Genomic DNA, 13165 nt, shown 5'->3' with positions numbered 1-13165 from the left:
CAGTATAAGGTACTAGAAATAACTCCATTTTACAAATAATAAATGGGTGATGCAAATAAGTAAAGTAAAAGCCACAAAGGTAGTTAAATGGAGGACCTGAGATGCAAACTCAGGCAAATTACCCCAAAGCCTATGAATCAGATTTATTGCATTGTTTCTTATCTGATAAATCTAGAGTATAAGGCACTGTAATAGAAACAAACATGCATCTGTGTGCTCTAGGGATTCAAAGGTGGGAAAGATTAAACTCCACTGGGAGAACGGCATGGTTAAACGAAAAAAATGGTAAATTTGAGGACAATGAACTCTGTTTGATTTCAGTGTGTCGGTGTTTAATATTGGAGAGGTCACTTAGGATTAGATGGCAAAGGACCTGACAGGGGGTGAAATCTGGATTCAATTCACTTGAAAACTGAGAGACATAAATGATTTTTGAATGGAAAACTGTTGTGATAGTCAACAGAGCTGTATTTACGGAGATCCCTGCCAGTGCTATATACAAAGGGAAAGTACATAAGGCTTATTGTGTTAGGTAGTCTCACAAAATTAAGCATAAACAACGATTTACTGACTAAAACAAATTTTCATGAGTCAAGATTTATGACTCAGGATTAATTTTATTGGGCATTTGAAGATTATAGCTCAAACAAGTTAGGGTAAACATATGAACAACATTGTATCAAAAAGAAAAGGCATTAGTTTACAAACTTTTTTTCATTTAGATATTATCATATTGGTTTTTGAGACACTGTAATTAAAACTTTCCAGTCTGAAAGCTTCTGAAATCTACCACTATGAAACTATTTGTGTCAAGCATACATTTAATAATACTGTAAACTTATTCCTTCCACTGAGGGGATAAGAACATAGTTAAGTTTGTTGTGGGGGAAGGGCATGTTGGTCAAAACTATCCATTCCATTAAAGTTCAATGGCATTGCTTGCCACCATTCAGCTTTATCTGGCTAAAATCCTTTAATTCCCCAGCCCCTGCTGCTGGGGAGCTCTAGGCTCATCACACTTAACCTCTGCCTAGGCTTCTCAGAAGAGAATTTGTTTCAGTCCATTCATACTTTCAATAGTTGAGCAAGCCACACGCAACTGCACACTGGTCTTTTACCCTGAGCACACTAATCTGATTGTTTTTCCACTCTACAAACTCTGGGTCAACAATCAATCTGCCGCCAGAAACTAATTAATTTGCAAACAGGCTTCTGTTTTCACAGAGGGAAATCTTTTGAGAGCCATGTCGGAGAGGCCGGTCACACCATGGTTACACACATTGTGAGGGCATCCACTCCTCTGGGCAAATCCCTTGCTTGATGTCACTGCACACATGAACCCAGATTACCCAGTCAGCAGTAAATCCCTATTCAGGCCGGCTGAGCTCTGAATGCCGTGGCTCTAGGAGAGGAAATTGGCATAGACAGGCTCTGTATTCATTCAGCTGATGGTGAGACTGGAGAGAAAAAATTTAACAACTTAGGAAAAAGAGAGTTGGCTTTAGTTTAAAGAATTTTCCAAGATATTGCGTCATTTTCATTGATTTTAATTTAAAAATGGTAGAGGTGGTCAAAGGGGAAAAATGGCACACATGTGATAATATGAAGAATATTATATAAAAATAAATATAAAAATAAATAAAAATGGGATTCTCTTGAGTGTAATAATATCCTTAAATGTTATTTTTCTATTCTCACCATTCAATTGTAAATTCTGAAATAAGTTCAAAATTTGCAACTAATAGGCCATTCTTCAGAGTTGTACTTTTTCAGCTCATTGTTAAAAAATGTTAAAATATCATATCCTAACTATTTTATCCAGGTACATTTTCTCAGCACTCTGGAAAACATAGAGTGACTTTCCAAAGATTGCCTCTGAGCAAACCTTTATTCCAAAGCTTTATCTGCTTTTGTCACTAGTGCCATCTAATTTTACACACACCGGTTGAAGGAGATTGTATGTCTTGGACAATGTATGACAGAGAAAGTAGTTCCTCTGAAAAGATCAAATATGTATTGGTAGCTTTTTGCTCTTTTTTAAATAAAAAGCATACTTAATGAACTTATTAAATGTATTATCATTTAGAGAGTAATCTCATGATATTTTTTAAAAAAAACTTAGGTGTGTGCTTTCTATATTGGGATGAAAATTCTTCTAGGTAATAGATTCATGAGAAAAAACAGATAACTACTAGTTTGTATTTAGCTAAAACATGAATAATTTTTGTTGTTGCAATCTGTATTTTTTTTATTTTTCAATCAATGTTTACTTTCAATATTATTTAAGATTGGTTGTAAGTGTACAGCAAAGTAGCTAGTAGGTATGAATACTTTTAAACTATTACATATTCATGTTTCAGCATATTTCAGTAAAAATGACCAAAATATGATTTTTATTTTTGACTCCTTATAGTGATACTACAGAAGTGTGTTCACTAACAGAATAAAATTCATAGTTGTAATCCAAAAGTTGAAAAGACCACATCCTTGATGTGTCTTTCACAAGCTATGAAAACCAAGAAGACATTTGTGGTTGCTGTTGCTGTTTTAACTAGAAGGTCACTCTTCTTCCATAATATTCATCTGCTCATATAACCATAAAGTAAGGCTTCCAGAGGGCTTTTTTCTCCAAGGTCAGCAAAATATATTGCTAACTTATTTAAGCCAGAGAAATAATTCAAAATGGCATCATTGAGAAGTATGACTTTACACAAAGCTAGATTTGTTTTACTTATTTAAAAAAATCTAATTAAGTACTCTGACATAGTTTATATCTTTAAAGATAATAGAATTAAAATAGTACATCAAAAGAGTCATACAAATGATTCACAATTAGGTATCTGGTAACATTAATTTGTACTCTCATAATTTATTTGCAATCACATTTCTTGGTTCTATTTACATAAAAATATACCTTGCAGAGAAATCTGAATCTTCAGAGAACCTGAAATAGCCTGGTACATGACTACAGGGGAAGCTGTGCTCATTCCAATAAGGGCAGGCCAGGCTGGTATGAGAGTGTCACAAGTAAGAGGAAGTGGAATGATGACTTGCATACCATTTCAATTACAGAAAAAAGCAAGTGGGTTGTTCTATCCACAGGCACAATCCTTTTAGGAAATCCACTAAAAGAAAACAGGTCTTTCTGAAACGAGTGGGAAGGCCTCACACTCTGGGCACTGTAATTAGGTCTGTTTGTGTTCACTGGGCCTTGGTTCTCTCAAGGATCCATGTGGTTTTATATTAAACCCTACTGTGACTGCCCTTTCACCCTGACTCAAACATAATCACTCACAGAGTGAATCTGACAAAGCTTTCAAAGTATGCTCCACCCAATGGAAGTGAAAGAAAAGATATGGAGGAAATTCACATTTATTAAATGCTTACCACATGCCCATCACTTGCTTAGTACTTTTTGTAGATTATTATGAGGTCATATTTTTCACAACTATAAGTCATATGTATTAGTATAATCCCATTAGAAGTAAGGTCCAGAATAAGGTGAAACTTTGTCTTACTCTAAAGACTATGGTCTTTCCTCCATAACATATAGCCTTCCAATGTTAATCCAAGACATAAACAATACTGAGAATAGTGTTCATCAAATAGGAAACTAAATGTGGGTTAGCCATACATCTGCTCTAATGCATGTCTAGTATGTACAAGAACTAGGTAGTAGTACTTACATAATAAATGTTAAGAAATCATTACTATAACAATAGCATAAACTTCTTTTGTATCCTTACTATGGATATATAAAGAACATTTTTACCTAATCCTCATATTGTTAGTAAGCCAAAACTGGAGCTTAAGTTTAAAAAATATATAATATTGAGAAAATTTATAAAGCACAAGGAAAAGCATTCTGAATCTGGGACATCATAGCAGATACATACCAGTACGTTTTCTGAAATCACAAGTTCTAACATCTAAAAATTAGGAGCTAGTATCAATAATAATTCTTAAAAAAACAATTCTTACTTCTTTACTAAATATATTACTCATTCCTAATATTTCTTAATCAAATAAAACTGAATTTAAACTATTACTGATATATTATACAAATGTAAATTTAGCCAGTAATTATGAAAGTAGTGAAATTCCACTAAAATCAGATATTTCAAGATTCAATTCTAGACAATTTTTGAAATTTTATTTAGAAAGATAGTAAAAGTCATTAAAATAGGACAACTAATCCTTCCAAAAAGAAATAGTTTGAATTAATTTGAGAAAAGTAAAGTAAGTCCTGTGCCCAAATTAATTTTAATAGAGTTTTCATAAAGTACCATGCAAGGCAATTAATTTATTACTTCTGGACGCACAAATGATTGTGTAGTCTATTCATGCCTCTGCACTCAATTATTTTATGCATGAATATGTAACCATTACGTTTTTAACTTTATTCTGAAATGGTACTTAATTCCTCGAGGCTGTGATTCACACAGTCCCTCGGCTCTATCTGAGGTGTCTGCGTCCCCCATCTCCCAGCAGCTCTGGTTTCTGCACCCTGTCAAATGTAACCTTTGTGCTAATTTGGTAAAATCCGTTCTCACGTTTAGTGCTGAGAGACTGATAACTGAATTCTCAAATGCACTACACATTTGCAGAGATGAAGTACAGAGCTGCGGACAATGACTCTTTTCCCACAGTGTAAATTCTTCGGACTCAGCTGTCAACATGTGAGTGTGTGCAGCGCAAAAACAGCTTTAACTTGATGACTTTTTCCTCCCAGGCCATAAAAATGAAATGGATACTGTACTCTCCTTTATGTGACTCCATCTCCTAATGAGGTTTTCTTTCTCATGGACAGCAAAAACCTGTATGCCTTTCAGTTCCTACTAGATCAGTCTCATTCTTGCAGAATAAAAACAAACATTTTTCTTCCTAAATAAATAAATATTTCAGTTGGAGAATAGACCAGAGAGCCACCGTGGATATTCCAGAATTGTCCTCTGGGAATTTGGAGTTCGGCTTTTTCATAGTTTTACATAGATAGGCTTGTCATGATCTCAGTATATTTTCTCTCTTTCGGTGAGACACACAGCTTCTCTGATGGCCACCCCGCACTCAGAGCACTTCCTCTCTCCCCAGGATAGGTATTTGACTATTTGTCCAATCTCTTTTGACTACCACGGTGTTTGTAGTTAATATCAAAGGTCTTAGGCATCATCTACATTAAAGAGAACAACAATAGGGAAGTGAATAATATCAAACTTACTTAAAACTTGGTAGAGCAGGAAAAAAAAATGCTAGTTAAGAGTGACAAATACTTCAGGAGAGGTTTTTCTAACTGGAGATTGATAAAAAACTACAGAAAGTGCTCAGTGACCTAGGAAGGGGCAGTTTCACCAGATCAAAGTCAGGTTGAAAGCAAGAAAAGGAGAAAACATATTGAGAAAACAAGTTTGTAACCAGGCTATGAATTTGGATATACAGGGACTTCATTACATACCATGATTAAAGCAAGTGTAGGAATAGGTTAGATGAACAAGTTTTGATGTCAGAGGGAAACATAGTGGTGAAGAAGAGACAAGGACAGCAAAAGAAATGTAAACTGGGTAAATTTATGAATATCATCAGTGCAGTTAGGAACAAAGGCAGGGGATAAAATGTGGAAAGTAAGAGGCACGCCGCCGTTCCACTAATACATTAAAAATAATAGGATGATCAGAACCGCTGTTGCAGGTGGGAAGAGATGCTGATCAAAGTTATTTGTGGTGTGTTTTATGTTTTGAGTAGTCCCTTAGAATGTGAGATATATATCAGAACAAAGATTGTCAAACACAATTCACCATCTCCTACATTTCAGTGAGGTTCAGAGGCAATATTATAATTTTTTCCTCTAACAAATCAATGAAGGACTGAGTGATGAAATGAATTTTTGGGTTCTCCATAAGAAATGGCAGGGAAAACAATTGTAGTAGAAGTTCAGAGAAATGAGATAATCAAGCATCTTACTGAAAATATAGATGAACTATAAACCAAGAGTTTCATCCTTATTAATGTGGCATGTGAAACCAGTTAAAAGGTCATGGATGGAAGATTAGGGACTTGGCAGCTATTTTTATAAGACTGAAGGCAGATGTAAAGGGAGATAATAATTTAATAATAAAAAATAACCATGATAATACTGTGGGGACCATTATAAAAACCTTTGATGAATGTGTAAGTGAATCATCAAAACAAAATCAAACTCTAGATATAAGAACATATGATTACTCAGTTCAAAATCTGAATAAAGTAGTATTTATTTATTTTAGGCATATAAATTTTGTACCTTTTCTCCTGCACTAGAATTATTTATTTACTGAAGAAAGAAAGAGAAAAAAAATCTACTCATCAAGTACTGAAGCCAGTGACTGAAGTTAGAAAAACTGGGTTCTTGTCTCACATCATCTACTACTGGGTCACAAGTAACCTTAGATATGAGGCTCAGTTTCCTTGCCTATAGCATGGGAGATAGGGTTTTAGAAAGATAAAGGAGAATCAGAGTAAATGTCATAAAAGTCCTTCGGAATTTTGAAAATACTTTCAATGTGAATGCTGTCATCAGCATAAGTTTTGAAAACTCTACATAACTTATATGATGTTCTCAAGGAAATAAGAGAGGTGTGGAGGAAAAAAACAAACACTACATCATGAGACTTGTTGTGGTGCTCCTGCAAGACTGGATCGGTAAGTCATCTTATCACTTTCCATTGCCTCCCTTCCGCAGCTCCAGCCCAGACCTCTTTCTTTCCGTAGTTAACTACTGAGAAATTTCACTTTTGGCACAAAGCAAATATTTCCCTGAAGCCTTAATCACTCTTTTCTCTTTTGCCCAACTTTCTCACACCCACAGTCATGAAGTCACCACCATAAGCTTCACTGCATACTAAATCTCAAGGCATATTGTTTGTAATACAAAGGAAGTTTTCCACTTACTTACTACATCTATACCAGCTTTGTGTCTGTTGTTACAAGCACCACCTACCATTGAGCCACCTGGAATCATGCTGCTCTGTCCTGATGGGGTGGTGGTGCCCAAGAGTACGGAAGATAGCAAAGTCTCGCCCCATAAAATCAGCTGCTGTTCCAGAGTATAATTCTCCATCTGTGTTGTGACAAAACAAAAGCACATATGCATACTTTAATTCAATTAAGGCAAGAAAAACAAAACAAACAAAATGCAAGTCTGATGTTAAGACCATGCTAAAAAGAAAACAGAAATGCTCTCTGCACCATTATGCAAAGCTACTTATTTTTTAATCTTGTCTTTGTTAAAAACAGTATTTTATTAAATGATCATTTACTGATTAAATACTACCTGACTACTCATGAAGTACTACCTTTGAAAAATTAAGTAAAATATGATTCAGTGGATATTATTAAAACATGACATTTTGTTCTTTTAAACTATAACCAGACACAAACTTACAAAGTACACACACTGTTTGCTTTCATATCTGTAAAGAAACTAAGGTTCTAATAATCTTGTTCATTAGGATAAGGAATCATTGTTAAACCTTTCTTATAGTTCTTATTTTACAGAAATGAAACTTCTAAGATATTCCTTTTTAATAGAATCTTATATTTTGCAAGTTAGAAAGTACTAATATTTTCTTTGCTATTTATTCTTTCTATTTATAACTTAGAAAGTGTTTTAATTTAGTAGAAATACAGTCAAAAATAAAAGTCTACCACCTAACCTCATATATGACAGAGATGTGTTTGGAGAAGAAGAAATTTTATAAACACAGCTCATAATTACTACGGTTCAAATTCTTTGTCCTTTGACTCATTCCAGGTTAAACTGAATTAACTCTAGGTCAGAGTTTAATAATGGAAGACTCCTAATCAGAAGACAAAGTATAGAAAGGGAAAGGGAAAAGGAGGAGAAAGAAAGGTAATATTTACTAACTACTACTCTGTGCTTGCCCGGGAGTAGGCCCTGGCTTGACACTTTCAAATGATCTAATTCAGTTCTGCCAACAACCTCATGATGTAAATGTACCCCTATTTTACAGTTCAAGTAACCCAAGGTTGCTCAGCTGACTAGGTAAGTCAAGGTGAAAGTGCAAACACAGGCCCACTTAATCTCAAGCCTCTTTTATTAAAACATAGGGCCTTTCAATAAACTGAAGTTGGTAAATGTTATGTTTTCTTTCTGTTAAACAGAAAGTGTCACATATTATTTCATATAGAAAAATATATGATTGCTTGTCTACTTACAGTGAATTATCAGCAAAACAAAATAACAAAAAAACCTAAAATTTTCTCCATATAATCTACCATAGTCACAGTAAAAAATACATTATGTTTTTGATCATTTGGGTATGTTAATGTTTTTCAATTCTATTATTTGAAATATATTCAGAAAATAAGTGGGAATTGATAAATTATAACCTAAATATTTAAATAACACTATTTTCATTTTCAAAGAAATTTCATATCATTAGATGAATGGAAAACTTCCTGTGAATTTTAAGTTATAAATGCCCTTGAGAAGGTTTTATTATTTTGATTGCTTATTCAATATGCTTTGTTCCCACCCTCAATTCTCACTTGCAAATCAGGGCTTTGCATCAGAAAATAGACATTCTCAGTGGTCCAACCAAAATCAATTTCTTTGGTAAAACCTGTGGTCCTCAGCAATGTTTGAATGTACCAGGCTTTGAGGCAGTGAAGCCCAAGGCAGTGAATAATAGTTATATAGAACCATTGAACAGCTCCAACTTATGACTTTAAATATTAATAGAAAGACACCTGATCTTGGAGAATGAGTTTAAAAATACTGATCATTTACTTTGGATTGCTGTGAATCAATGTAAATAAAAAATGATTGTTGGACAACATACTAGGTACAAACAATCAGTTAAGTAAATAGAACTCATATTATCTCTCAAATTGTCATACTATAGAATCTTTGGGATTCAAAAGCATCTATGTTCTCTTCACTTAATTGAATATAAAGTCCAAATCCGACTTGTTCTCACCATAACTTGCTGCAATAATATTTTGTGTAACCACAAGCTAAAGAAATAACCCTTTTAACAATGTCACCCCAATAAATTTAATTAAAAAAGAAATAACCTTTTTCTAAAAGCACAAAAATATTATGAATATGTTAACTGTGAGTTTAAAAGGTACTTTGAAATGTTTAAATGCTTATTGTTTCCCTAATTTAAATCTATATTCAATTACTGTAAGTTAATTTTTAACTTACAGTAAATAAGGGATGTTTATATTGCCCTTGATGTACCATTCTTATTAAGCTTAATATTTTATCACTTAGCAGATAATTTATATATATATGTATATACACATATTTAAACTTCTGGTGAGTTATTTTTCTCGTTCTGTGTGAATAATGGGGTGTCAATTTAAAATATGTTGTGAAAGCAACCTAAAATGTTCATGTCAATTTCAAAAATTTTCATGTTGTAACACCTGTCATGGGTTGCTTTATATGTTCTTTACCTTCAAAAATCAAAAATATTAAATTATTAGTCGAGCCTCATTGTCTCACATGTTAGGTGGTGAGAAGCAGGAAGAGTGAAAATAGAACTACCAACAGTGAAAACTGAACAATATTATGACAGAATGTAGTCTGATAGGCATGCCTAACAGGAGGTATTATTAGAAATATAAAGATCATTATTAATTAATAATTCATTTTATGTATTTAGCTTTTTTGTGAGTAAAATCTATAATTATGGTTGTTATTATATGTAAACTCTATTCAGGAGACAGTTGAAATAACAAAAATGACATCAACATAAATTGTTACTTGGATATAGATAGGTATTTGTTTCTCTTATTCATTTGGCAAATGATTTTATAACTTTCACTTACTTTTTCTAAACCACTTACACATGAGGAAGGCAAAAGTCAATATAAATAAAGGCAAGGGAAACATGACTGATTTGTTTCTCTTTCAACAATAGGTTGGTCATTCAGTGAGAGCAGGAGAGCTATTCAGCAGAAGGGACTATTAACTCAATTTACTACTAAAAACAGAATTAAATTAAACAATTGACTTATAAATCAAAGGAAGGTTGAAGTTTGGATACCAATTGCTTCCAGTTACAGGAAATTACCTCTTCCACCTGAATATTATTTTTGGCAAGAGCCAGAGTGATTTCTGTGAGCTGGAGAGAACCAGATAATTGGGTGGCCATGAAGGGGGCATTCTTATAGTGTCAGTACTCGACATCAGTAACTATTCTCTTATAACAGGACTTAGATCAGATTTTCTGCTGAGGTTTCTCTAAAACTTTTATCAAGGATAATTGCTCCAGAAAATGTATGACAATTTTTTGGCGCAAAATGAGAGGTGGTATAATAACCTACTCTTGCATTCTCATTAAGTAGAAATATAATTTCAACTCAGAGTATATTTCATTTAATATACTTGTTAATTTTCACCATATATTAAAGACTTAGTAGCCACATTCTGTGGCTATCTCAAATGATCTAATATATCTGAGCATAAGAAATTTACTATACATTTCAGGTGGCATGTTTACAAATATGTTTAACAAAAATGCCTACTTGCCAAACTTCTTTTGTAGTTTCTAGGTTAGATATAGGTAGGCCTAGGAGGAATGAAAATCACCAGGTGAGAAAATGGCACCATTGGAAGCTGCCTGCAGACCCTACCCAGGAAGATTAGGGTCTGGGGTTTGCCTTATGCAATGTAACAGGATGCAGCTTTCACACGGCAACCAGCCAATCAGACTCTAATACCCCAACCACAGGTTTTGTGTTTAAAAACCCTGATCTAAGAACAACCAAGCGAGTCCCAACCTCCCTTGGTTGACTCTACTTTCCCTCTTATTTCCTGCTAATAAACCCTGCTCTCCTTACCTCCCTGCATCCATTGGATTTCTTGAGTAACTCTGACCTAACATAGGTCAATTCTGAAGTTATCAAATTATATGTTGACTCTTGGGCATAAAGACAATTAGCCAGATTCTGATTGTAAATATGCCTTCCTGAGTATCTGAAGTAGCGTATTAGGTAAATGTTATCTTATGATGAAATGACATTACAGTTATGATAGATACTTTTGGGTTTCCCATGTATGCTAAGCTACTAGTGAAAGAACATATGACATGTGTTCAATTTTATTAAATTTATGATGAAATAATATTCTCAAGGAATTGTTATTATGTATATCAAAAGGTAGTTGTTGATACTCTGTCCAACAATGTTTTTAAGTCTTTCCACAAAAGAAAACATAAGCAGTTTGGTATCTCAAAAATAATATATTGGAGTAAGATACATTAGTGTGACATTTGTAATTAACCACTCAGAAATTGTCAAATATAAAAGTCGTTTTTTGAGTACACTGCCATTCTTTCTAAGTAGATAGCTTTTTAAATAGTCTTTAAGGAAAGCATTCTTTACTGAGATGGACAAGAAGTTTAGTGAACTGCATTTCCACTATTGCAGAGTTGTCTGAGAAACATGTGTTAAAAACAAAAGTTCATGTGTACTCTGGACTTTCTGTTCACAGCTCAAAATGAAGTGAAAATGTGGCTTAGATCAGCTAATGTATTATATTACAATTCCTAAGAAGGGTGTGGTGAGGAGAAACAGAAGGTGAAAAAACATTTCCTGATGAAATCGAAGCATTACTAACACAGGTGTAAAGTGTGACATGGATGTGAGCAAAGATCAAACAAACCTACAGACCGAGCCCCATTATGTTGTTAACACCTTAAGTAAACTCCACTCAGGGTAGACAGTAATCAGAAACAGAGGACAAAAAGGAGTTTTTTGCTTTCTCTCTCTCCCCACCCCTCTTTCTCTGCACACACACACACATACACATGCACATACGCACATGGATGAAATCTATTTCCAGAGAATAGAAGGGTATGGGAATAATTTTACATTTTTAAATTTATTGAATGCCTTTTTCTATACTGATAAATACAGAGTGGGGCAAAGTAGGTCTACAGCCATTCATATGAAAAATATCAATAAATAATATGAATATTCATTATTATTTAAATGTTATAGATAATAACATATTTATTAACATTATGTATTAATATTTTATATGAACCAGTGGTTAATAAATAGTAATACAAATAATAAATGATAATGTAAAAATAAACTCTGTGTTTTACATACTCAACTGTAAACTGACTTTTGCCCTACCTTGTATAATATATATTAAATATATTGTTTTTGTTACTTATGCTATCTTTTAAAACCAACATTTTTGAGTAGTTAATATGTACACATGCTACAAAATTATATAGACATAAAATTTATAAGGTACCAAATCTGTCTCCCAGACTTCACACAGACAATCACTGTCACTAGCTGTTTTCTGTTTTATTTCTATTTCACATATATTTCAGAATATGTAATCACTCAAATGTAGTATGCTATTGTACTGTTGTATTTAATCTCACAAAAAAAAAACAGTGAAATCAGCATGGCCCAGCCATTTTATATACAAAGAAACTGACACTGCAACAGCTTCAAATAATTTTCTCAATTATAGTTAATTAATTTAAGGAACACCTTATTTGCACTACTACAAAGTAAGAGTATATCCTAATGTAAAATTTTGTTCTTTCTTGAGGCCCAGTGAAATTCTAGTTTGGGAAAATAAACCTTGGCTAACAATCTAGACCCTTGAATCAATAATATCTCTTAGTGATGGAATATTTCTAAATTATTAGCATTGCAATGCCTAGAGAAAATTTCAATGAGGAAATAAAACTGCTTTCAAGTTGACTGCTCCTTTCATGTCATGAAAATGTAAGACGATACTTACTGAGAAAATACTACATTTCAGTCTTTTGTTGTGTTCACACCTGGTATTTATTCTAAGCAAGACAGCAACTACGATTTTTAATAAAGAACTGTTAAAATTGTCATAAAATATTTACATGTGGGTAAAATAAAAATACTTAAAAATAAATACTAGAGTGATTTCATATTGTCAATGGCTTTTATTAAAGTAGATTCAAAAAAATTAACTTGACTAATGTGATTTTTAAAAACTTAGACACATAGGATTTGGAGACTTAATTCAGTAACTATGTGTTGCTCAGGAGAGAATCAATAATTCCTATGAACATCAGCTTAAAAACCCATGGCATTTTGGAAAGAGGTTCTACTAAAGCATCATAGATTTCATAAACTAAATTTTAAGCTGTCA

At 33.3% G+C, this 13165-nt stretch overlaps 1 protein-coding gene across 2 annotated transcripts in view; it reads right to left on the bottom strand.

The window, feature by feature from the left end:
* The window catches only part of SEMA3A (semaphorin 3A), a 313391-nt gene that overhangs the window by 71452 nt on the left and 228774 nt on the right, over positions 1-13165 (bottom strand). For both annotated transcript variants that reach the window (XM_028525425.2, XM_036010674.1), the window contains exon 7: positions 6974-7093. In XM_028525425.2, the coding sequence (XP_028381226.1) occupies positions 6974-7093 (120 nt within the window). The remainder of the gene's footprint in view (positions 1-6973; positions 7094-13165) is intronic.

Source organism: Phyllostomus discolor, chromosome 10, assembly GCF_004126475.2.
Source record: "Phyllostomus discolor isolate MPI-MPIP mPhyDis1 chromosome 10, mPhyDis1.pri.v3, whole genome shotgun sequence".
NCBI classification, from domain to species: Eukaryota; Metazoa; Chordata; class Mammalia; order Chiroptera; family Phyllostomidae; genus Phyllostomus; species Phyllostomus discolor.
This window is presented reverse-complemented; position numbering and strand designations above follow the sequence as displayed.